Here is a 26,608-nt window from a genome sequence, read left to right as displayed (position 1 = left end):
TCATAGAATGGACTCTAGCCTTCAACCATCAGGAACAGAAAATTCTGGATCAAGACTTTAAATAGCTGTATTTACAGATTTGCAATACCAAATGCTAAATATGTCTGTTTTACACACACACACACACACACACACACACACACACACACACACACACTTTAATGTACATATAAAAAATAGTAAAGACAGGTAGACTGTTTCCCTAAGAAAGCTACTAAATTTAGAAGACAATGAATTAATAAACTCTGTTAAATATGCTCAGAGAACTAATGGAAATCATGCCTCAAGGGTGAAAGCAACTAGGAAAATGACATAAACAAAACAAAATATTAATACTTAAGGAGAATTTAATAAAAAGACCAATCAGAAAGTCTGCAGCTGAAAAGAAGAACAAGAAATTTGAAATTCATTAGAGGGAGATTTAATCAAACAAAGGAGAACAGAGAACATGGCCACTGAAACCATGTAGTCTGAAAATACAAAGAAAAGGGCTGGAGAGATTGCTCAGAGGTTAAGACACGTGGCTGTTCTTCCAGAGGTCCTGAGTTCAATTCCCAGACACCACATGGTGGCTCCCAACCATCTATTATGAGATCTGGTTCCCTCTTTTGGTGTGCAGATATACAGGGAAGCAGAATGTTGTATACATAATAAAATCTTTTTTTTTTTTTTTTTTTTTTTTTTTGGTTTTTTGAGACAGGGTTTCTCTGTGGCTTTGGAGGCTGTCCTGGAACTAGCTCTTGTAGACCAGGCTGGTCTCGAACTCACAGAGATCCGCCTGCCTCTGCCTCCCGAGTGCTGGGAATAAAGGAATGTGCCACCAACGCCCGGCTCATAATAAAATCTTTAAAAAAAAAAAAAGGAAAGAAGGGGACAGACTGAGACTGGTTACAAGGACAAGCACCACAGTGAGAGATCCTAGAGCAGAGGGAAGCAGGTAATGAAGATGGCTGAAAACTCCCCAAACCAAATGAAAGACAACTTTTTAAAGGATATTTTTAAGTGTATGTATGCCCATCTTCTATCTATATGTGCATGCGAGTGCACAGGAGGCTGGAACAGGACATTGGAGTCCTTGGAGCAGTTGTAAACTGTGTGGTGTGAGTGCTGTGAACCAAACTTGGGTTGTCTGGCAACACAAGACATGGTCTTAACTTGAGTTCTGTTACCAACACTTGCATCTGTTCACAACCATCTGTAACTCCAATTCCAGGGGATCCAATATCCTATGCATATATGTATATGCAGGCAAAAAACCATGTTTAGATTAAAAAAAAAGATGGATCTATGAAGTTATGTACATAAAAATGGACAAGTGTTAGGCCTTGGGTGGGTGTGATATTTTTTCCTCTTCAAAACACAATTCATAATTTTCTAGAACTACATAACTGCTCTATGTAGCCTTGACATGTTGATGGTAATCTACATTACTTATACTTTCAACTCTATATTCAAAAGTAGTCCTAAGAGATGGTTCATCAAGTTAAAGGGCACATACCATCAAGCCTGTTGACTGTAGTTCAGTCCCACATAACAGATGGGGCGAACAGACTGTAGAAAACTGTCCTCTGACCTCCTCATGAGTGCAATGTGGCACCAATGTACCCCCCCCCCCCCCCCCCACACACACACACACACACACACACACACACACACACACACACACACACACACACACCATGATAATACAAAATGATAAATTAAAAACTAAGTATAATAGCATTAGTAAATTAGCACTTGGGAGGGAAAGAGGGCAGCAAGTAGCCAGCCAGTCTGAGCTAATAGTGAAACTGTCTCCAAAAACACATGTAACTAGCAACAAACAAACAAATTAAATTAAATTTAATATTCATTCAGGGTCACAGTGATAGCTCAGTGGTTAAGAGTTCATCCTACTTTTCCAGAAGACTCAAGTTTGGTTTTTTGATGCCATGCCAGGGTGGCTCCTAACTGCTCCACAGAACCTGACACTCTCTTCTGGCCTTCTCAAGCATATATAAAGACACACATATACATTTCTTTATAAAGAAAAAAAATTAGATTTGCCGTGCGGTGATGATCCATGCGTTTAATCCCAGCACTTACTCAGGAGGCAGAGGCAGGCAGGTCTCCAAGTTTAAGGCCAATCTGGTCTATATAGTGAGTTCCAGGACAGCCAGGGCTACACAGAGAAACCCCATCTCAAAACCACAACAGATTTTACTGAGAAATCAGAAAAAATATCTGGTAAATACATGACCATCACTGCATAGTTAGAAGAGGCACAGTTTTAAATCCTCACTGTCAAGCTCTGTTTCTGCTGGTTCTTAGAATCTCTCAGTCTTTTTCCTCACTTGACCATCTAAGTCACAAGTGACAGAATTTAGAAAGAACACATTCAAAGTCCTAAAACACAGTAACTCTGTAATTATAGACTCTCATTGGGCTGTAGAACTAGAAGCATAAATGAAAATTTTCTGGTGAACTCCCGAAATAGTCATGACTACATTATACTTATTATCCAACTAATTTTTTAATACGTTCTTATGTGTATGAGTGTTCTGCTATATGTATGTCTGATCACCACTCATGGTCTGGCATTTCAACTATCTTTAACACTGAATATGGGCACTGTATTTTGCAAAGTTTTATACACATACATACATACATACATACATACATACACACATACTCAGAGTATGTTGCTATGCATTGACTTCATATATTCTGCATTTTACACACTGTATTGTCATCTTGGTCTGCTATTTTGTTTTCTTTACTAAACAGGATGAGCATATCTTTTAATTCCTAATATCTACTATAAATTTTTGGCCTACAGTAAGTACATATTTTCAGAAATTCAATAATGTCAAACCAGAAAACAAAATTTTGTTATTTTTAGAAATTACTTCAAAAGTTGAGATGCGGGGCTGGAGAGATGGCTCAGCGGATAAGAGCACTGACTGCTCTTCCAGAGGTCCTGAGTTCAATTCCCAGCAACCACATGGTGGCTCACAACCATCCCTTATAAGATCTGGTGACCTCTTCTGGTGTGCATATATACATGGAAGCAGAATATTGCATACAAATAAATAAATAAAATTAAAAAAAAAAAAGTTGAGATGCAAAAGCATTTGTTTGAACAATAAAACACTGTTCTCCTGGCTTTATAGGACCCCCACTGATATACAGATTTAAAAGTTGTTACCTTGCACCACAAAAACGGCTGTGGTAATCCTAGAACTTGGGAGGTGGAAGATCAGAAATTCAAGTGAGGTCACCCAGGGCTACATGAGACCCCTTCTTAAAAACAGAACAAAAACGTACTTAAACGGGAGCAGGCAAGCTAACACAGAGAGCAGGTAAGGGCACACGAGGCTATACTTGAGGGTCTGAGTGTCATCCTTAGGATCCAGATGGTAGAAAATAGAACCAATTGCTACAAGTTTTCCCACAGTCTCTACACATACGTACTATGGCACACTGAAGATAACAAAACAAAACAAAACAAAACAAACCCTTGGACTAGAGAAGTAGCTCAGCAGCTACGAGCTTTTTGTTGCTCTTGCTTAATTTGAAGTAAGTAGGTCCATTTCTAATCCAGATCTTGAGGCAGGAAGCTACACCTTTAATCTGGGCCACCTCTTCTGCTGGAAGCCTATATAAAGACACTGAAGAAGGAAGCTTTTGCTCTTTGCCTGCTTGCTCGCATCTTGCTAGCACATCCATTCCTTCACTAGCATTAGAGCCTACTTCAAGATTCCAGCATAAGCTGAAGACAAGCTGAGACATGCAGCCTGATGGACTGAGCAACTACTGGATCCTTGGACTTTCAGTAGTCCAGATTAGATGGACCTCAGCCTGTAAGTCATTCTAATATATATATATATATATATATATATATATATATATATATATATATTCTTAAATTCTGTTACTATAGAAAAGCCTGACTAATACAGATGGCAAACACAGTTATGGATACTTTGCCACACTTAACAAAAATAACCCAGTGACCCTATTTAAATTCACAAATATCCCTTATTGAAAGAACACTTCTAATTGACAGTTCTACACAAGGCCTTATGGCACAGCCGGTGTTTTCCAGGGAAGCTTCATGGAATACTGGTAATCTGTAGCCATTGAAAGGAAGAGACAGCTTTAGGCATTCCCTTCCTCCCTTTAACCCTACAACATGACTTCACCTTCTGTATATATTTTTATTTTATAGATTTTGCTTTCAAGTAAAAGTTTGTACACACACCTTTAATCCCACCACTCGGGAGGCTGAGGCAGATGGATCTCTGAGTTCCAGATCAGCCAGGGCTATACAAAGAAACCCTGGCTCAAAATAAATAAATAAAAAAATAAATAAATAAAAAATAAATAAATAAATAAATAAATAAATAGTGAAGAAAAGAAAAAAAAAATCAAAGCTAGGCATGGTGCCACATATCTTTTAAAAGAGAGAGGCATGGTCTATGTGGTACTGGTTGGTCTAAAACTCACTAAGGAGACCAGGCTAGCCTCTAACTCACTGAAATCTGCCTGTTTCCACCTTCCATGTACTGAGACTAAAGATATATACCACCAAGTCCGGCCAATATTATAGTTTTAATATATTCTACCCTCCTTTCCTAGGATAGATTGATTCCCTCTTTCTCTCCCTTTCCTTTTCCCCTTTCTTTACTTTTCTTTCTTTTTTTCTTTTTTTTTTTTTTTTTTGGCAGAGGGTTGGAAAGCAGGCATAGCTATTCTGAACTATTGCTTATTTAACTGTTTTTCAGGTTTTCTAAAAACCCCTAGCCCAGGCTAACATCTACCTTGTGTCATTTCTTAAACTATAATAATCTTTATAATTTTTATCTTATGTTCCTTTCACTACATTTAACTTAGGTTAAAGTAAGTATTTATCATCAACATTTACCTCGGGAAATCATGAAGACTTGCCAAATATATTAGTAGGTTAATAAAACCACATAACTGAATTGATAGCTGGTACTTTTATGCATTTTTAAATTATGCGTGAACTGGAACAAATTTGAAAAATAAGACTGCATTATTGCCAGTTGCACATGCACATATCTATAACCAAATTTTCAATTCTTAGAAACATACACACATTTGTACACATTGACCAAGACAACATCAAGAATGTTCACATCTGTATTACAAATTATAATAAAAAACCAAAACTGAGTCTACCAGAATAAACACAATGAGAATAAATAGACATGTTTATTTGGACATATTTTACTCACAAAAATACTATGCAAAGGAATATATAGTGTCTCATTCTACTTAATAAAGTTCAAAACCTGGCAAAACTAATCTATATAGTTACAGAAGTCAGGATAATGGTTACCTCTGGAAAGACAGAAAGGGAGTGGTAATTAGAAAGGCCTATGAGGGGAGTTTCTGCACTGCTAATGATAATGTGCTATTTTTTTAAACCTGGGTGGTAGTTTCAGAGATGTGTTTGCCTTGCAATAAATCACAGACTTGTGTACATGTGATTTATATGCTATTCTGCACATCTGTCATAATTTAACAAAAAATAGTTTTTTAAAAACCTAACTAAGCTGAGCAGAGTGGCTCATGCTTGTAACTGTAGCATGTGGGAGGCTAAGATAGGAAGAAAACCTTGAGTTTAAGGCCAAGTTAGCTTACAAAGTGAGTTCCAGGTCAGTCTGGGCTAGAGAGAGAAAGTCTCAAAGAGCAAAACATCAACAATACAATACTACACTGTAGTATAAGGGAATATTTATAAATAAAGAAAGTAGACTTCACTCAACAAAAAAGGGCAAACAGCTCAGTCTACAAAAGGACTTCCTAATGTCTGTACAATGCTGATTTGAAGGCACTTTCACCAAAGTAAAACCATTAAGCATATTGTTACAGACTTAGATAAGTAGTGAATTCATTTAATTAGGGAATCTCTCAAAGTCTTCCCTAATATCTGGACATCAAGCAATTCAATATTTCTGTACCTTAATTGCTTCAGTTGTAAAACTAAATAGGAATGTCAAATCTAATCTTAAGTCCCTTTGGGTTGGCAAGAATCCACAAAAAGGTGTAAGGAGGGAATTAACTTGACAAAGTTGTGCTCTGATCTCTAAATGCATACCAAGGCACACACATACAAATAATAAAAACTGTAAGATGGTTTTAAACATTCCTATATTAGTTTCACCTATCATATATGTACATGTATATGTTCATATATGTATGTGTGTCCACACATATGAGCATGCATATGTATGGGAACTAGAGGTCAAAGTTAGAGTATTCTGCTACGTTTAAATTATATTTATTTATGTTGGGGGGCACATATGGAGAGGCAAAGACAACTTGTAAGTGGTTCTCTATTCCACCATGTATATCTGGGGACTGAACTCAAGCTGTTAGGTTTGGTGGTGAGTACCTTTACCCACTGAACCCTCAAAACTTCATATCTAGTATAATATTTTTATTTTAATTTTATGTGCATTGGTGTTTGGCCAGCATATGTGTCTGTGTAAGGGTGTCAGATCCTCTGGAACTGGAGTTACGGACAGTTGTGAGCTGCCACATGGAGGCTGGGAAGAACAGCCAATGCTCTTAACAACTAAGCCCCTAATGTAATCTCTCCAGCGCCCAACATAATCATATAATTTGAAAATTGTAAGAATTTTCGGCTGGGAAGTTATGGCACACACATTTAATCCCAGCACTTGAGAGGCAGAGGCAGGTGGATCTCACTAAGTTGTAGGCCAGTCTGATCTACAGAGTGAGTTCCAGGACACACAGGGCTACACAAAGAAACCAGTCTCAAAATTAAAAAAAAAAAAATCAAAAATTGAAGTATATTATTGTTAAGAGATCATCTTAGTTATGATTTTTTGAAAAGCTTTCAATTTTTATCTAACTGAATGTGTGTATGTATGTGTATATGCAGGTGCCCATGGAGGCCAGAAGTGGGCATTGGATCCTTTGTCACTAGGGTAGCAAGCATTTATGAGCTGTCTGATATAAGTTCTGAGATTCAAACTCTGGTGGAATAGTAAGTGCTCTCAACTGCAAAGCCATGTCCCCAGACCCTAGTTATCAAGTTCTAATATAAATATGAAACTTGCTGCTTCTTTTTATGAACATATACTCTCTGAAAAAGTCAGGTGTGGTCTTGCAAACCTCTAGCTTTCACATTCAATAGGATAAAACATTAAGACTGCAGTGAGTTCAAGCTGAGTCTGGACTGCCTGGTCTACAGCAGCACTTCCAGACAAGTCAGGTGAGACTGTCTTAAAACCAACAAAACAAATTTCAAAAACCAACAACAGAAAAACAAACAACAACAACAACAACAACAACAACAAAAAACACTATGAATATATCTTACTACATCCTGTCCCGAGGCACCTACCATTCACATAAAGGCAGACTCAACCTTCTGAAGCACTGGTCTGGGGATGGTGTTCAAAACTTATTTCTGGCCAAACCCTTTCTTTCACTCATCTTCATTTCAGCAAATCACACACCATCCATCTTGTGCCTTAAGCCAAAAATCATCAATGAAATCATTGTTGACACCTTTCCTAATATCCAATCCATCATGAAGCCGTCAACTGTTTCCCGCCCCATCCCATCTCCAAGCACATCAGCCGTTCTGGTTCTCTCAAATATATACATTAGTAAAAGATATCTATAAAACATTCAGAAGGTGTGTAACATACACACCTTTTACTTTCCTTTACAGCTTTATCTTAACAGTTGCTACCCAAGATGCCTTAACCTAGACAACTACAGTTCTACAGTGTCATTGCTTTCACTCTTGTCTTTCTCCAGTCCATCTTTAAAGTGGCTTGCTGAGACAAGTTCTCATGTATGTAGACAAGGTTGGTTTCATACTTGCTATAGAGTCCAGACTGGCCCTGGGATTACAGGGATATGCTACTACAGCTGCTCCAAAAAAGTATTTAAAAAAAATAATAATATATGAAGCTCTTTTCTTGTAGTCTTCAAATACATTTCTCTCTCACAGAAAATTCCCTTTTCTTTTTATTCTTCTGATTTCATTTTCTTTTTTTGTTTTTTGTTTTTGTTTTTGAAGACAGGGTTTCTCTGTGTAGCCTTGACTGTTCTGGAACTTGCTCTATAGATCAGGCTGGCACTACCCAGCAACTCACTATTCTTTAATATCTTAACTTAAATGCCACTATCTGGGATACTCTCTAACCACAGAATCTAAAATCCTTCACATCTGTGTCTAATGACAATGTCTTTTTTCTTCATTGTACTTGTCATAAATTGTCACTTTACAATTATTTACTTGTTCTGTCTTCATTTCATGTAGGCAAGAATCACCATGCATCTTATCACTTACTGTGTCATATCTAATAAAGTACATTAAGGAAGGAAAATCTGCTTAATGAGTGAATGGATACAAATTTATTGACATCTAAAGAATGAATTACAGCTAAAAGTGGCTGGCCTTTCTCCCTTTCTCCCAGTGCCATTTGGTTAGCTTTTCCATGTTTCTAAAAAGGAAGAACAAAAATGTTCCTGAAAACTTAAAGGTAATACAAAGTCAAGAGGTCATAGGTAATATTTCAAATAAGTGAGACAAATGTATAACTGGAAGGAGGAATCTCATGGGTCACAATAACAAGAGATGGCTTCATTTATAATAGAGATCCAAACCTGAGTATTCCAGACTGATAAAGTTCTAAGAAATGGAAAGCTATAGCATGAAGCCCCAATAAGGAAGTAAACAGAGGCACCAAGTTCTCAAAAATAGTTATAAAGCTGATTAATGGGCAATTCTCAATGGCAAAGTAAGTGTAAAAGTGCTAATCATGTAAGAAATTTATGTCTCATGTTGAGACTACAAATACAAAGCTTTAAAAGGTTACAAGTAAAATCTTTCTGTGAAATGTTCACAAATTTCTTCTCCAATTTTTCAGTTTTAAACCTTTTCACTCATCAACATCCATTCACTCTGACCAAATGCATTAATCTTCTATATTCTAACCTATATCCTTTACTTACTATCCTATTACTTGGTAAAATCCCCCACTAGATCAGTTACTTCAGGCATTTTTTATTTCTTTTAAAAAAATATCTTTGGGCCAGGCATTGGTGGCACACACCTTTGAACCCAGCACTTGGGAGGCAGAGGCAGGAGGATCTCTGTGAGTTCGAGGCTACCCTGATCTACAGAGTGAGTTCCAGGACAGGCTCCAAAGCAATACAGAGAAACCTTGTCTTGAAAAACAAAACAAAACAAAAAATCTTCAGACTGAATAGGTGGCTTAGCAGTTAATAGCACTTGTGGCTCCTCCAGAGGACCTGGATTCAGTTCCTAGCACCAGAAGATACTGACTCCCTCTTCTGGCCTCCTATGGTACTATGTCATATATGGTGCCCCAACATACATGCAGGCAAATCCTCATATACATGAAATAAAAATAGATCTTTTAATAGGGCTAGAGAAATGGCTCTATAGTTAGATCAGTTGCTTCCCCCAAAGAACCTAGAGTCAGTTCCCAGGATCCATATGGTAGATCACAGTCATCTACAAGCCCAGTTCTAGGGGGTCCAATACCTTCTGACCTCCACAGGCACCAACCAGGCATATGGTACATCTACATTCATGTAGGCAAAATATTTGTACACATAAAACTTAAAAATTAAATGCACACATAATGGGCATTATTCTACATGCCTTTAATCCCAGTACTTGAGAGGCAGAAGGAAGAGCTCTTGTGTGTGTGTGTGTTTCAGGTGACAGATCTTATGAGATACTTAGAATCCTAAAATTGTAAAGTTGAAGGAAACTGATTTTTCTTGGTTTTTGAGACAGGGTCTCATCATGTAGCCCTGGATGACCTGGAACTCATATGTAGACCAGGCTGGCCTCAAACTCAGAGATAGATATGCCTCTGCCTCACAAGTACTGGGATTACATGTATATGCTACCACTTCTGGCATCCAAAAAAATTAGATGAAACAGAAATATAAGGCTGGGGCTGGAGATATGGCTCAGTGGTTAAGAGCACTGGCTGCTCTTTGAGATGTCCTGAGTTCAATTCTTAGCACCCACATGCTGGCTTACAACTGTCTACAAGTGTAGTTTCATGAATTCCAATGCTCCCTTCTGGTGTGCAGATATACATGTAGACAAAAGTTCCTAAAATATACATAAATAAATCTTTGAAAAAAAGTTAATAAGGTTAGCAGGAGTCAAGAACCTGACTATAGCTAAACAGCTTGTTAGGACAACATAGTCTTGACTCATTCTCTCCATCAAGTACTCCAAGAAGTGGGTTTTAATGTTACATACACCAGCACCCGGTTATTTTCTAATGGTATTTCTGTGCCATTAAAACATCATCCATCATCAATCAATCACAAGCTAATCTGTGTATGAGTAGAGGATATTTTCTTTTTACTACAATAACCGTTTCCCTGGATATTTATGATTCAAGGATGATAAAGTTACTCTTAACCAACTTTGAGTGACAACTAATTTGTTTCCCAGTGTATTTTTTGTTCTTATTACATAGTCAGTATTTCAGAAACTGTAAGTGCTGACACATGCCAATACTTTTTTGTATTTAATGTGAATTTTTGTTTTATTTGTTTTGTCTTTGTTTTTTGCTTTCTGTTTTTCAAGACAGGCTTTTTCTATGCAGTGCTGGCAGTCCTGGAACTCACTCTGTAGACTAGGTTGACATTGAACTCAGAGATCTGCTTGCCTCTGCCTCCCAAGTGTTGGGATTAAAGGCATGCACCACCTCAGCTTGTTTGTTTTGAGAGAAGATCTTGCTATGTAGCCATAGTTAGTTTGGAACCTACTTCATTACAGGGATCCTCCTGTACTTGGATTATAGTCGGATTATAGTCTTATGCCAACACTCATGGACCAGTGAATTATTAAAGCCAGTGAGAAAAAAGAAAAGTTCTGTACACTCTAATTCTTTAGTGTGAATTGTTAAAGGCACATTGGAAACAGAAGTCTTCTGGGAACGTATAACACAGGTTAAGTTACTCAGAGCAACAGATGAATTTCATGTAACGTTTATCTGACATCCAGCATAAAGCTCTGTGCTGCCTGCTGTTAGCAAAAAGGGGCATCTAAATTCAAGTTTTGTAAATTCAAGAGAAAGGCTGTGATTATCCTTTACACTGAAAACTTTCTCCCCATTCCTGAAATGTGAAATCCTCAAGTTTGTATTTTGGGTATGCACGTGTTTGTAGACTTCGTGATTCTTTCACAATGAATGTACAGTTCAGGTAGAGTTAAGTAACATTACATAAAATAAGCCCTATTTTCTGTTCAAATCTTAAGTCGAAGAACTAGAGAACTGGAAGTAAAAAAAAAAAAGCTGGAAAACTAAATTCTGATAGTAATTTTCTTAAGATTTAAATTTTTTTATTTGTGTGTGTGCCTACGTGAGTGTACAGGTGTCCACAAAAGTCAGCTTGGAGCTGGAGTTACACATGTCTGTGAGCTGCTTGATGTAGCTGCTGGGATCTGAACTCTGGTACTGACAGAGCAGGACATACTCTTAACGACTGAGCCATCTCTCCAACGCAGTGGGATGGTGGTTTTCATTAATATACTTTATTGCATAGGGCAAGTTCAAGTAAATGGATAAACGTCACATCAATATCAGGACCAAACTCCCAGGAAAGTAACAGTACAGCACTGTTAATACCTCGAATGTGTTACAACTTTTAATTCGTGTCTACTTTGTCCTGAAAAGTTTTTGCTTTCCCTTTTTAACAGGCAAAACAAAACCAAAAAAGGAACAAGCAAATCACTCTCTGAGCTGGCAGCTGTGACAGGCCAGGAAGACACACAGGCTTTCCGGGTCCGTGCTTGGCTTCAGGATGGATGTCCGTGAGGAGAGCCTTGGAGCCACCCAACACGTCCCACACCCTGAGAGACACCAAGAAAGCAGAAGCCCTGGCTGGCGGAGACCCACAGCAGACGCGGAGAAGCCCTAGAGGTGGCCCTTGGACCGTGGGGGAAGGCAGTGTCCGGAACCCAGAGGCGAAGCTTGGGGAGTGCCGGGGACATGCAGTGCTCTGGGGCACTCACTGTTCGCGCGCAATGCCCTGTCACGAGTCACTGAGGCAAGACAGCTAGTGGGGGACAAGGCTGCTGGACGAGGGAAGCCTGAGCCTAGGCGGGGACCGGGCCCGGAGAAGGCCATGAGCAGCGCCCGCCCAGCGCCCTGCCCATCGGGGTTCACCTCCGGCCCACGCAACAGGCGCGGCTCCGGGTCCCGACCCGGGTCCCCCACCAGGGCCGAGGGCAGCACCGCAGCCATGACAGGCGGGCGGGCCCCGGTGCGCCCAGCCGCACGTGTGGGCAGCACCCCCTCTCCGGCGCCCAGCCCCGGCCGTCCACCCCTCAGCGTGGGGAGCCCGGCTCCGGGCTCCGGGCTCCGGGCGAGCGGCTGGCGCACGTACTCACCGCCGCAGCTAAGGCTCCCCGCCGCCTGCCGCCTCGCCTCGCTAGACTGACACGCGCGACCAGCAGGGCGGGGGCGGCCTCTGGCGACCACCGGGCTAACAGACCCTCCCCCGCCAGTCTCTACCAGTTGAGCGGTGTTCGCTGTCCCGGGGCGCCCCGGGTGTCCTCCCCACGCCGGAGGCGGAGGGCGGCAGCGGCGAGCAGTGGCACTTACCGGCTGCGCGGCCAGGCCCCCCTGTCAGCGCCCGGCCGGGAGCGAAGGAGGGAGGCGAGCAGGGGCGCCGCCCCCCGACCCCCCCGCGCGCCACGCACCCGCCTGATTGGCCCGGTTCACTCCCCCAGCGCGACCCCACCAGCCCCTGCGAGCGGCACTCCCGAGGCAACCGGAGCCTCATTTGCATATCTGTGCCCGCGCTGCTGATTGGCCCCGGCGCGTAGGGGCGGCCGTGACCGGCGCAGCTCGGGTCGTCGCTCGGTCCAGCTAGGGCTACCCAGAAGGGAGGCTACCTGCGCGGCTCCGCGCCCCGGCCCCCGGGCCCCGGCCCCCGGGCCCCGGCCCGACCTCGGACTAAGGGCAGCGGGAGGCGGGGTTGCTGCTCTACTCCAAGGCGGCCCGCTTTGCCGTTCCTCGCGCAGCCCCGGGCGGCCTCGGGGCGGGGAAGGGCTGTGGCCGGGCGCCCTCTGGCCGGAGCGTGGGGCAATGCAGAGCCGACTCCCCCGCCGCCACGTCAGGCCCCGCCACGTCAGGCCCCGCGGGCACGCCCCGGCTGCCGGCGGCCTGCGGGGTCGCCGCCGAGGTCACTCACGCGGGCTCTGGAAGCCCTTTTGAGCCGCTTGGGCTCCGACCCACCACGTCCTCCGTCCGCGCCGAGTCCCCGGAGACACGCGTGTGCAGTAAAATCCGGAGCCCTGGTGAAGGCCGCCACCAATGATGCAGCGATTAAAGCCAGGTGCGGAGCACCTGCTGCGAAAAGGGCACGGGGACCGAGTCCCAATTCACGCGACGGCGTGCCCCGAGTGAGAGGGCTGTCCCCGGTTCAGGATTTACGTTCCAGAAAGGGGAAGGAAAACGAAAGAGGGGTTGCATAAATAAATGATAGGCGTGCCACACTGGTTGAGGAATTGAGCATGCACTTGAAAACCACTGTCTTCGGAAGGCTCTGGGACACAGGAGTTCCTTCTGTCACTAATTAACTGAGTGACCTACATTGTCTCAGTATGTCTCAGGGCCTTGGTTTTCTCCTCTGTAAAACGAAGAGGTAAATGCATCTTCTAAAAGGCTTTCAGCTCTAAAATTCTACCAGTCTCTACTTTCAGACCCAGAGCTAACTTTATAACCTAATTAAATTTTTTCAACCCATATTTAGGATTAAGATAGACAAAATGCTTGAACTTCGGTAAACCTACCTATGTTTGTTCAAAACTGCTTATTGTTTTCAAATACAGCCTGGGTTGGATTTAACATGCATCCTCCAGCGGACCAAAATCTGATCGTGAGGCTTCATACAGGAACACTGTACATGGTCAAGTGACTAATTTTTTAATTAAAAAATTTTAGACATTTATTGGGGTGGGGGCATCTGATGGTCAGAAGACAACTTGGCAGCAGTTAGTTCTGTCCTTCCACCATGTGGGGTCTGATGGCCAAACTAGTGTCATCACAAGCGCTCTTGCCAGCTGAGTCACTGAAGCCAAGTGTTTAAGGGTCTTCCACGTGCTAATCAGCATTCTACAGGGTGCCTAAGTCATGTCATTCTTTAGATGAGAGAATACTCATGACCTCCAGAATAGATCCTCCCAACTGAGACCCTGACAGCTAGGAGGAAAAGGTGCCAGAAAGAAAGGTTACAGTTACTATGCTTCCCCTAAAGGATACTTAGTAACAAGAACCACACTGGACAAAATACAATGGGCAGTCATGATCTCAGAACTTTGAACTCCCTACATTGCTTATTTGTAGAGTGTTCTATTTTTTTAACTTAATGTGAGTCGAATTTAAGGCCAGTACCATTTGTCTGGCATTGCAGAAATTATTCCATATAGATGAAAATTTTTGGCTACTTTACAGAACTTTCCTCCCCATCTTTGATGGAAAACTCATGGCCTTTTGAACATAGCTTTCTGGAAATTATATATAGTTAGTGATTAAAGAGCATCAATAATTATCACCATTGCTGTACTCCATTACAATCTGTGAGTGCCCTCAAATATGTGTAGAATTTATTCCTATAATAAAAGCCTCCACAGTACTATTTATTTTTTAACTTAGTCTGGGTTTGTGTGTGTGTGTGTGTGTGTGTGTGTGTGTGTGTGTGTGTGTCCAACACTGTTAGATAGACATTTCTCATAGTTCTACCAAATAACTTCCTTTTTTAGTTTTTACTTTTTTGGTGTTTTCATGATATGGGAAATTAAAGTTCAAATTATATTTTAAAAAAACCTAAAATCCATTACATGTATATTTATTGTGTGAATACAAGGGCTTGCCATAGCATGTGTGTAGCAGTCACAGGACAGCTCGAGGGAGTCAATTCTCTCCTACCATATGAGTTCTGGGGATCAAAACCATGTCATCAGACTTGCCAGAAATCATGTTTACCTAACTGAACCATCTTGCTGGCTCTAAACTATCAAGTTTTGGGGAATTTATTTTTGGTGTGGTTCATCTAATGATGATGGCACCTATTTTGGCTATACGGTAACTTGTTTTCACTGTGTTGTTCTGTTTTGTTGAGACAGAGTTTTGCTATGTAGCCTAGGCTAGCTTTGAATTTGTGGTCATCCTCACCTTTATCTCCCAATTGCTGAGATCACAAGTGGGGCTAACTCATCTATTAAATCCTGGTGGTTATCTCAGTGATAGTTCTTGATACGTGAATACCCAAAAACTTCAACAGAGGATGATTCTGAAACAATGTGGTCCCTGTTACACTTTAATTAACATTAGGAAGGATCCATATCATGAACAACTTCAAAACCTGATAACATAACAGGGTTGTGATAGTGTTGCACACCTTTAATCCCAGCACTTGGGAGGCAGAAGCAGGCAGATCTCTGAGTCTGAGGCCAGCCTGGTCTACAGAGAGTGCCAGGACAGTCAGGACTACATAGAGAAAAAATGTCTTGAAAAATCAAAAAGCCAAGAACAAAACCAAACCTAACTAACACCGGCTGACTGTTCTTATTAGATCATGGGATGCTCAAAGCCAAGTGGTAGCCACAATGGACCTGGGCAGGAACCCCTTCCCACTCCAAAGAAAGAACAGTTCTATTCCTACACAGTGTATCTTGAAACAAAAAGGCCTCACCCATGGACACAATGATCCAGATCACTAGAAAGACTGTGCAGTAACACAGTTATTTTCCACTCCCTAATGAGGCATCCTACAGCAGATGTCAATTACTGAAATGAAACCATTCCCAGGCACTGTGCTGATAGTGGTTATTTCATTTTATCTTTACTCTTTCTTTCTTTCTTTCTTTCTTTCTTTCTTTCTTTCTTTCTTTCTTTCTTTTTTTCTTTCTTTTTTGACAGTTGTTACAACTGCTCAATGAGGAAATGATTCTTTTTCCCATTTTATACACAAGGGAAGGTTCAGAATTTTGCCCTAGTTACACAGTCATTGACTGACAGAAATATTTAAACACAGAACTATCTGGTCTCAGCGCCTATAATTCTTAACCATTATACTGCATCCATCCTTCAGCTTGAATTTCCAATCCCATGTTTTTAAAAACTTTTATTTTGAAGGGGTTTGTAGTAAGTAACTTGACACCTTAGAAGGGAGAATTCCCTGCAAAGACATTTCAATTTAGGTCACCAAAACAATATCCCACAAAGCAAATTGGAAAACTTTTTCTGCAGATTCTGAAAAATGGTAATTCTCCAGATATGCCTCCAAAACTGAGTACTGGTTTCTTGTACTTGATACCACAAACGTAAGTGACAAAAAACAAAACAGAACAAAAACCAACCTGATTTCATTAGTACCTCCTTTCAGTGCTGTTTGGGAGTAAACTGATACATTCATTCAAGCATGAAACTACAAAACTCAGGATTAGAACTTATTTTAGTAAACCCTGAATAGTGATATCCATATATTCCCAAAAGCCCCAGTGCTAGAGTACAAGGACGGGTCCCTTTCTGCCGTGGCATGGAAGAATGAGAGACACACCCATCTAAGACAGATCTAGCATTGCAGAGTGAAATTTATTGGAAGACTTGCTTACAGAAGCAAGACAGATTGATCCCCACAATTCTTTCTTTCTTCCTTCCTTTCATTCTTTGTTTTAAATTCACTAAGCAACTGAGGATGACTGAATCCCTGACCCTTCCTTCAGCCTTTGCTTCCTAAATATGGGGATTACAGCCATGGTACCCAACACCCCACAATGTTCTAAAGGTTAAGACAGGCTCTCCTGTTGTCCAGGCTGGCCCCTTGGGCTTTGTACTTGCTAGGCAAGATCTCTACCAACTGAGCGATATCTCCGGTCCTCCTACCACTTTCTTTCTTTCTTTTTTTTTTTTTAAGGAAATGTTTTAGAAATTATCTTTATTTATTTATTGTGGGGGGGTGGAGGGTAGGTTAGAGGTCAGAGGATAGCCCAAGGGAGTTAGTTCTGTCCTTCTATCATGAGTTTCAGTGATCAGACTCAGATTTTTCCAAACTGTCAGTTTGTTTTGTACAACATTTGTGAGAAACCATTGCCAAATCCAAGGTCCCAGAGACTTTATTCCTCACTCTTGTTTGCATCTTCCTAGTTACAGTCTTATCTCTAGTATGTAGCTGTGTGAATCCTTTGGTTTCTTTGTGTAGTTTGGGGGTTGGGGTCAACATTATTCTCTAGAATGAGTGTGCCCAAGTATCTATTTGTTTAAATGACTGTGCTTTCCAGTTGAAATGCCTCAGCCTTTCTGTGAACCATACATGGAAGAGTTTACTTCTGAACGTCTTGAACTGTTCTATTGATCTCTATGTTTGTCCTTATGTCACTGCCATACTCTCTTAATTACTATGGCTTTAGAGAAAGGTGTGTAATCAGGAGTATGGATTCTCCAAATATCTTCCTTTACAAGGCTGTTCTGACTAACACATTATATATGGATTCAGTTTACCAGTCTTGAGTTAATTGTTTCTAGCCCATTTTCCATGCCTGGGGTCCTAGCAAACTGTAAGAGGGAAAAACCATTAGAGTCGTACATGGAAATTTCACCAGCAGCTCTGATTTCAGGGATAATATCTTAAGATAAATCAGATGCATTCTGGCCTTATACATGCTAGGCAAGTACTGTCCCACTGAGTTACATCCCCAGCCCATGTGTGTTTTATAATTAGCACATACGAATGAGTTGTTGAAGTTCTTTCTAAAATCCAGGAGTGGAATGAAAGCTAGCTAGTGATTCCATGGAAAAATGGTGACCAAATTGTCAAGACCAAAACCAGGTCTTTCTGTGAACATAGTGGAGTATGAGGCCACCCTGGAATACATTAGACAGTCTCAAAACAAACAACAAACTCAATTTGAAACTGGCCAAAGAATCTGGATATGCATTTCTTTAGAAATGCATACAAGTAGCCAATATGCACATGGAAATATACCCAACACATTAGTTGTTAGAAAAATGCAAATCAAAACCACTTTTCAACCTATTAGGACAGATATAATCATAAAAAACAAAAGAATAAGAAGGATTGGAGAAATTAGGATGCCTTACATTGCTGGCAGAAATGTAAAATGATGCAGCTGTTCTGCAAAACATGTCTTTGCAAAGCCAAACACAGTTACCATGTGACACAACAACACAGAAGAAATTAAAATTATTTTCACAAAAAACATGTTCACAAATTTTCACAGCAGAACTTACTCCCATAATCTCAAAGTATAGCTAATCCAACTGTCCATTACCTGGTGAAAGGACAAATAGTGGTGTGTATGTGGAATCTATTATCCAGCTATAAGAAAATTAAATACTGATACATGGTCCAAGGATAAGCTTTGGAAATATGATGCTCACTGATAGCAGCCTGTAACCCCAGCCCTCAGGAGGCTGGGGCAGGAAGACTACAGTTAGTTTGATGACAGACTGGATTATAGGCAGAAATCCTGTCACAAAAAAAACCGAACTAGGGGCTGGAGAGATGGCTGCACAGTTGAGAGAGCTTGTGGTTCTTCCAACAGGGACCAAGGTTCAATTCTCACTACTCACAAAGTGTTTCATAACCTTTCATAACTCTGGTTCCAGGAGATCTGACACTCTCTTCTGACCTCCACAGGTACCAAAAGCACTCAAGTAGGTAAAATAAATAAATAAATTTTAGAAAAAGAAAAAACTAACAACAAAAAAAGACAAAAATTGTTATTTTACAGATCAATAATAAGTACTTGTTAAGGCTACAAGCATGCTTCTTAAGTATGTTATATATTTATACATTGTATAAAAGTTCCTAACTTCCATTATATTGTAGGAAGTAGCATCATGTCTATCTCTCTGTTACACTGAAGGTAGCTTGAGCAATTCAAATACTCCAGAGAAACAACTTAAAAAGGGGTCTGGTTGATTCATCAGTAAGTAGATGTTCACTTTCTAGTAGCTCCCTGGGAGTTGTGAAATTGCCTTGACTCAATGAGGAACACGGACGGGGCTTTTCTTAGACTGAAGTGAAGGATATTGCTAGAAAGCTCTTTAAGTTTCTTTTCCAGGCTCTTTTTTAAGCTAGTAGAACTCTTAGCCATAGATGAAGCACACTACCCATTATTTCGGAGCATGCTTAGTTAGCAGTGTTTTCCAATCTAGTGTCAGTAGATAATGACAATCGCCAAAGCACTTCAACAGCCAGGAAGATGCTTTTTGGGTTCTTTCTCCGAGGCCCATTTGATTAGGGGCAGATCTTAGAATGCTAAGGCTTTATCTAGTTTATTTTCTTCCCCTATCTAGGAAGATACTTCAAAGCCTCCTCCTGCTTTACAGTTCAGATCTCACACTGTGAGCTTTTATAAGCAGCTGCTTGTCATAGCCTTAGAAGATCTTTCAGAAAAAGAAGTCTGGATGCTACCCCTGAGTACCTGATTCCCTACCTATACATTTGCTTCTACTAGGGAAAAGTCGGATCTGTGTCTAGCTTGGGAGGAATTCAGATTCATTAAAATTGGGCTGAAACTTGAAAAATGAATGCATCCAACACACCCGTTGGTAAGTCAGACATAGGAATACTCATTGCCAGGAATGTAACAATTAACATGATACACTATCCTCTGACCTCATCTCAAATTATTTTACAAAGCAAGCAAATATCAGCTTATTAACTCTTGATAATTAATTTTGGCAATATCCCTCACTTACAGGTACTGTAACTGTTGTACTCTAAAAGTATACGTGATCCACTCAGCTAAAAACTGATGGAGCTGAGCATCTTGGACAAGCTTTTAATCCCAGCACTTGCAAGACTGAGGCAGCAGGATCTCTGTGAGTCTGAGGCCAGCCTGATCTACATAATAAGTTCTGGCCAGGCCAGATAGAGATACATAGTAAGATGTCTCAAACAAACAAAATAAAAATCTGATGAAAACTATAGTAATGTGTTTTTCTTTTTTAATAAAATGTACTTATTTTAATAAAATGTATTTATTTTATTTTATGTACATTGGTGTATGTCTGTATGAAGGTGTAAGATCTTGAAGTTACAGACTGTTGTCAACTGCCATGTGGGTGCTGGGAAGTGAACCCAGGTCCTCTGGAAGAGCAGTCAGTGCTCTTAACTGCTGAGCCATCTTGCCAGCCCACTAATACAATTTTCTAATCAGTTCCTTTGCATTATAGTCATATTACTTTTAGAAGAAAACAAAACACAAAAAACAAAAAACCCATCCTGAGTTGGTTTGTTTATTATTGAGACAGGGTCTCATCTATCCCAAGTTGTCTTCAAATCCATCATGTAGCCAAGGACAACCTTGAACTTCTGATCCTCCTAGCTGCAGCTGAAGAGTGTTGAAATGGCAGACATGTGCCAGTGTGCCCAGTTTATGGTGTACTAGGGATGTAATCCAGGCAAGTTTCTACCAACTGAGCCATATCTTACCCATCCTGGGGTTGGAGGATTGATAATTCAGTCACCATCTTTCCATGGAATCACTACCTAGATTTTATCTAGTTTAAGGAAGAAATCCCAAAACTCATTCATATTAGCTAATAATAAAACACACATGGGCTGGGAGGGTAGCTCAGCAGGACAGAACTTGTTTAGCATGTACAAGGAAGGCCTCTGGCTTGGATTCTCATGGGTACAAAAACAAAAACCAAGTCCTTTTCTCTAACAATGATCATATCATAGTCCTACCCTTTACCCCTCTTTTTTAGATTATAGGGTCAAGATTGTTTGGTTGGGGTTAAAAAAGGGTCCCTCTATATAGTTCTGGCTGTCGAAAAACTTGCTATGTAAACCAGGCTGGCCTCTAACTCACAGAGATCCCTGCCTCTGCCTCCCAAGTGCTGGGTGGGATTAAAGTCATGCACCACCAAGAGTCGCATCAACCTTTTTCCTGCCTCATAATTACTTATTTTTTCTTTTATTCTTGTATATTTGCAAATTTAATATGAAAAACAATTTTTAAATTATATTTATTTTTCCCCTACCTTTATTAGATATGACCAGTATGTTAAAAAATGCACACGGTTAGTGACAATTAACCTGGTGATTTGAATATACATGTATACTTATGTCACCATCATCACAAACCAGGTATGTGGATATTATATAATTATCACTTCTGAACTTTGGGGACCTTGTGGCCTATTTCAATCTTGGCATTGAGGAGGCTGAACAGGGAGGATTTTTTGGTGACTTTGAGGCCAGTCTGGCATACAGAACAACATTCTGTCTCTCAAAAACAGAAAAAGGAAGAAGGGAAAGATAGAAGGAAGGACAGGCAGAAAAGAAAAGTTCCTTTGGGGGCTGAAGAGACAGTTCAGTGGTTAGGAGCACTGGCTGTTCTTCCAGAGGACTTGAGTTTAATTCCCAACACCCATATAGTGGCTCACAACTGCCTGTAGCTCCCATCCACTAGATCTGATGCTGTATTTGTCTCTGTAGACACCAGGTACACAAGTGGTACACAGATTATATATGCAAACAAGACATACATAAAATAAAATTTAAACTTTTTACGAAAGCAGCAAGGGCTGGAAAGATGGCTCAGAGGTTAAGAAGACTGTTCTTTTTTTGTTTTGTTTTGTTTTGTTTTGTTTTGTTTTGTTTTTCGAGACAGGGTTTCTCTGTGTAGCTTTGGAGCCTATCCTGGCACTCCCTCTGGAGACCAAGCTGGCCTCGAACTCACAGAGATCCGCCTGCCTCTGCCTCCCGAGTGCTGGGATTAAAGGCGTGCACCACCAATGCCCCCGGCAAGGACTGACCATTTTTCCAGAGGACCTGGATTCAATTCCCAGCACCCACATGGCAGCTCACAGCTGTCTGTAACTTCAAGATCTGACACCCTCACACAAACATACATGTAGGCAAAACACCAATGCAAATAAATTATTTAAATGTTTTTTTTTTAAAGGAAATAACAAAAAGTTCCATTGATGTCCTTTCAGGATTTTTCTAGCTCGGGGCAGATTAAGTGGGACTAACTTGGCTAAGATATTTCAGGTACAGTTGTAACCTCAGCACTTAGAGGTGAGAGGACCAGAAGTTCAAAGTCAGTCTTAATAACATAGCAAATTAAGGGCCAGCCTGAGCTACATCTACATGAGACCCTATGCTTGAGATCCTGGTGGGATCTACTACCAAAACCACTTTCACCAGAGAGACAGAAACAGATAGAGACAGACAGACAGAGGCACAGAGAAAGACAAATGAAGACAGAGAGAGAGATACAGACAGACAGACACACAGAGAGAGACAGAAAGGTACACACACATACACACATACATACACACACACACACACACACACACACACACACACACACACACACACACACACACACACACGTAGAGAAAGACAAAGAGGGAAGTATACCAGAGGGGTTGGTGATATAGCCGGATGGTAGAGATTTTACCTAGCATTCTTGAAGCTCTAGGTTAGATTCCCCAGCATTAAATAACTGAGCAATGATGACATGTGCTTACTATAGTCCTAACACTAGGAAATTTGTACCTGTTCTACCATTGAGCTATACTCCCAACACTTGATAGATAGCATGTATTCCATATTCCTGCATACTAACAGCCTATTTCCAAGTGATGGTTGGCAAGAGGATAAAAGACTAAGGGATTAGACAAAATCCTCTGGATATCAAATTTGTAATGCATTTTTTCCCTTTAGCCAAATGTCAAAACTTTTCTCATCAGCAGCAATTTTAGGCGAGTAAAGTGACAGTGTCATTGTCTGGCACACATTACTCTGGTTCCTAAAGGATGTTTCCCTGTATGGTTCCTTTGCAGAGTGTGTATTATTTGGCAAGGACATACTGAGTCATTTTTGTAAATGATAAGAAAGGTCGGGCTGCCACTTCTCACTATCTGTTAATCCCTTTCTAGATAACCGAGAGCAGCATGAGTCTTTTCTATCTCCTTAAGCACACAGCCTTCCTTGTCTGGGCCTCTTCTATTTACAGAAGCTTTGGATGCCCCTCCTCCATCCCCAGGTCTTGAGAGGAACTTGGTGCCTCCTGTCAGCCTTGCTTTGTCCCAGTTCCCTTCTTAACCACTTATCCCATGCTGATTACCTATTTATTATTTGTCTTCATCTACTAGCTGGGTGGTGGTGGCAAACATCCTTTAATCCCAGAACTTGGGAGGTAGAGGCAGGAGGATGTCTATGAGTTCGAGGCCAGCCTGGTCTACAGAGTGAGTTCCAGGACAGCCTTCAAAGCTAAAATCCTTGTCTCAAAAAACCAAAAAAAAAAAAAAAAAAAAAAAAAAAAAAAAAAAAAAAAACCCAAAAAAAAAAAAAGAAAGAAAAAAGAAAATAGCTTGAGGCATAAACAGTTCCAGTATTCCCAGTAGCTAGCTGTTCCATAAATGTGTATTTTATACAAAATGAGTCGTTCCTTAAGACTCCTCAAATGTTTCTATCAGAACTGTTGCTGCTACAGGACTGGTGAGATACCTGGGCAGTACAGCACTTGCCTAACATGCTTGATGCTCTGGGCTCAGAAATGGGAAAAACAAAATACCTCTATCAAAAGCTCTCACGGGTGGGGGTGGGGGGGTGGAGGTGGGGGTAGGGGTGGGGGGGTGTTGGTAGTCAGTACCCCACAAGTGTCTCACAAGCATTTGTAACGACAGTTCCACAGAATCCAATGCCCTCTTTTGACCTCCACTGCTACCAGGCACAAATGTGGTACACAGACATGGCTGAAAGCAAAACACTAACATAAAAATAAAATAACCTTTTTCTTTCTTTTCTTTTTTTTGAGACAGGTTTTCTCTGTGCAGCTCTGGCTGTCCTAGAACTCAGTGTGTAGACTACACAGAGGTCCGCCTTCCTCTGCCTCTTAAGTACTGGAACTAAAGGTGGATGCCACCAAATCCCACAAAATAAAAATTTTTAAGAAGTTCTCAAACCTTATTTTATGAGTTAAACATTCTGTCTCCAACCTATAATCTCAGCATGTATGAAGCAGGAGGATCAAAAGTTTGAGATCAGATTCAGCTACAGAGTAAGTTCAAAGCCAGCCTGGCTATATAGTGAGACCCTTCCTTAAAAACAATAAAACATTTAAAAAGCCTTGCTGTGGGCTTTTTCAATATGTTTTCAATATGTCTCTCAAAGGTTCACAGGATAGAAACTTACTCCTCAACTCCATTTGCTGATGGCATTAGGAGATAGGGCCTTTAAAACTAGGATTAGATGGGGTGGGAGCCTCTGTGACGGTGTCGATGGCTTTATAAGACAGACATGGACCACTTTATTTGCTCTATCTCACCATGTGATGTCCACTGCCATATCATGATGTTGTAAGAGGACCTTCACTAGATGACAAAGCAGCCACAAGTGCTATGTCTTTGGCCTCCAGAACCACGAGCTATATAGATTCCTAAGCTACCCAGTATCAGATATTTTGTCATAGCAACAGAAAACAAATGAAGACACTGCACAATAGTATCTTCAGAGAGACTTGAAAATTGTCTTTATTATGTTCTACCCACACCTAGAGGTGATAGGTTTTGGCATCAGGATGTTAAGATTTCTCACATGGTGACTTGTGTAGACAAGAGAGGAAAACACCACTCTAGGCTGCTTTAGGGGTGTCGCTGAGTGGCAGCACCCTTGCCCCATGTGTTCGACAAGATGAAGCATGTCTATAATTCCAGCATTCAAGAAACAGAAGGACTGTTGTAGGCCAGCCTGAGTTACAAAATGAGATCCTGTTTCTAAAGGACAACGGGGGGGGGGGGGGGCGGGGGGGGGGGGGGAGGGATAAAATGACCTTCAATGGGATGAAATTAGAAGCCCTTCTCCTCATCCTATTAGTAAGGCCAAATATCAAGCCCCCTGTGGTGTCTCAGCTCAGAATTTGGGAGGATCATGGGGCTCAGGCCAGTCTTAACCAAAGAGTGAGTTCAGAGGCCAGCCAGGCCTATGTGTTTCCACCATGGGACCCTGTCTCAAAACAACAATACACAAACTAGCAAATATCACAAGGCCAGAGGATAATAATAAAATGCAAAGGATAAAAGATGAACAGAGTTATCTGAACTGCACTGCAAGCTGTCACTGACTAACTAACTGATCAGCAAGTTTTCTCGCCCGTGAAGTGAGAATAACACCTATGCTGCCTGCCTGGTTGTTCTAAACACACTCATAAGCATTCTCTCAAAGTCCTAGAGTGTGCAAGTGAAAATTAGTAGTCTCCTGTCTTGGAGGCAAACTTAAAGGAAAAAACAACAGTGGTTACTGTTTGGTGGGAAAGAAAACTGGGCTGGAATTTGGGTTTCTTAGATAAGTGCTGAGGCCTGCTTCAGATTCATCAAGTCCTCTGAAAACACAGCCCACTCACAGTGGAAGCAGCTAGAATATAGTGGAGATCCAACTGCAACCAGGGGGGCAAGGGAAATCCCTAAAATTTACAGACTTTTGGGGGATGGTGTCTCAGACAGGAAAGATGGCTCACACCTTAATCCTAGCACTAGGGAGAGAGGCAAATGAAGCTCTGTAAATTGGAGAACTGATTGGTCTACATAGAGAGTTCCAGGCCAGCCAGAGCTACATAGTGAGACCCTGTCCCTGTGTTGAGCAGGTTAGTTAAGATACTAGGTGGAGCCAGGAGGTGGTGGCACACTCCTTTAATCCAGCACTCAGGAGGCAGAGGCCAGACTGCTCTACACAGTGAGTTCCAGGACTGGTAGGGATACATTAAGAAACCCTGTCTTGAAGGGGGAGAAAAAAGTTACTAGATGGAATAGAAGGCCATAATTTAGGAAGCTAATTGTATTGCCCCACTCTGCCTGAAGCAGCTACATGCTAGGTGATTAGCAGCTGAGTAAAGATACTACATAGGATCCCCCATGCCCAGCAAGTGCTAATTTTTTTTTGTTTGTTTGTTTGTTTGTTTTTTAAAGTTCTGCAATCAATAATTGTGTGGCTTTGTGAAATCTTCTCCACATATGCTCATCTCTAGGGACCCTGAGATCCTTAAACTAGGTGTGGAAAAACAGGTTCCTTTGCATCATGGGAAACCCAGCAGGAATAATGGTGTCTACCCCAGATCTAAAGTTCTTTCATTTCCACAGAAGAAATCCAGGTCATTGGAGGGGGCAATTTAAATTCACGGATCCTCTGATCGGTCAAGATTAAGGCAGTGAACAAAAACAGCTGTGTGTTAGCAACTTCCATTCAAGGCGTTTTCAGTAGCTAAGAAGCTAAAGTTGAAAGCAGTTTGCTAGAGGATCTGAAGACAGCTTCAAACAAGAGTCCTCCTGCCACCTAACTTCTCAAAGTTACCAGCAACTTAGAGGGAAGCAGGGGAAAACATGTTGGACAGGCATGCATTACAGTCTGGGTGGTCCAGACAAGCCTGGACCTCACCTAGCCTTTGTTTCTCTAATATCAAACAAAGACAAAAATACATCTTTTTTTTGCACAGTTAATATTTTGAATCTTATGTAGTCACCATATGTTGTTATCAACAAATTCTAACTTTTTTTTTAAAGTGTAGTCT

General features: G+C 41.2%; 2 protein-coding genes across 10 annotated transcripts in view; one reads left to right on the top strand and one right to left on the bottom strand.

The window, feature by feature from the left end:
- Chd9 (chromodomain helicase DNA binding protein 9) overlaps positions 1–26,608 on the bottom strand; it is a 231,300-nt gene that overhangs the window by 142,698 nt on the left and 61,994 nt on the right. The window contains exon 1 of one of the 9 annotated variants that reach the window (XM_027405568.2): positions 12,657–12,689. The exons of 7 other annotated variants lie outside the window; for them this stretch is intronic. The gene's annotated coding sequence lies outside the window, so the exon portion shown is untranslated. Of the gene's footprint in view, positions 1–7,381; positions 7,618–12,656; positions 12,690–26,608 lie in introns of those variants that run through there. One more of the 9 variants, XM_027405570.2, reaches the window with a different exon arrangement.
- LOC107978764 (basic proline-rich protein-like) lies at positions 11,858–20,013 on the top strand. The gene is made up of 4 exons (XM_035441675.1): positions 11,858–12,046; positions 12,153–12,821; positions 12,902–13,392; positions 19,787–20,013. Exons 1-4 carry the CDS (start codon positions 11,858–11,860, stop codon positions 19,839–19,841), a joined length of 1,404 nt encoding a protein of 467 aa, XP_035297566.1. The 3' UTR covers positions 19,842–20,013.

The sequence above is a fragment of the Cricetulus griseus genome, chromosome 3 (genome assembly GCF_003668045.3).
Source record: "Cricetulus griseus strain 17A/GY chromosome 3, alternate assembly CriGri-PICRH-1.0, whole genome shotgun sequence".
Classification (NCBI taxonomy): domain Eukaryota; kingdom Metazoa; phylum Chordata; class Mammalia; order Rodentia; family Cricetidae; genus Cricetulus; species Cricetulus griseus.
This window is presented reverse-complemented; position numbering and strand designations above follow the sequence as displayed.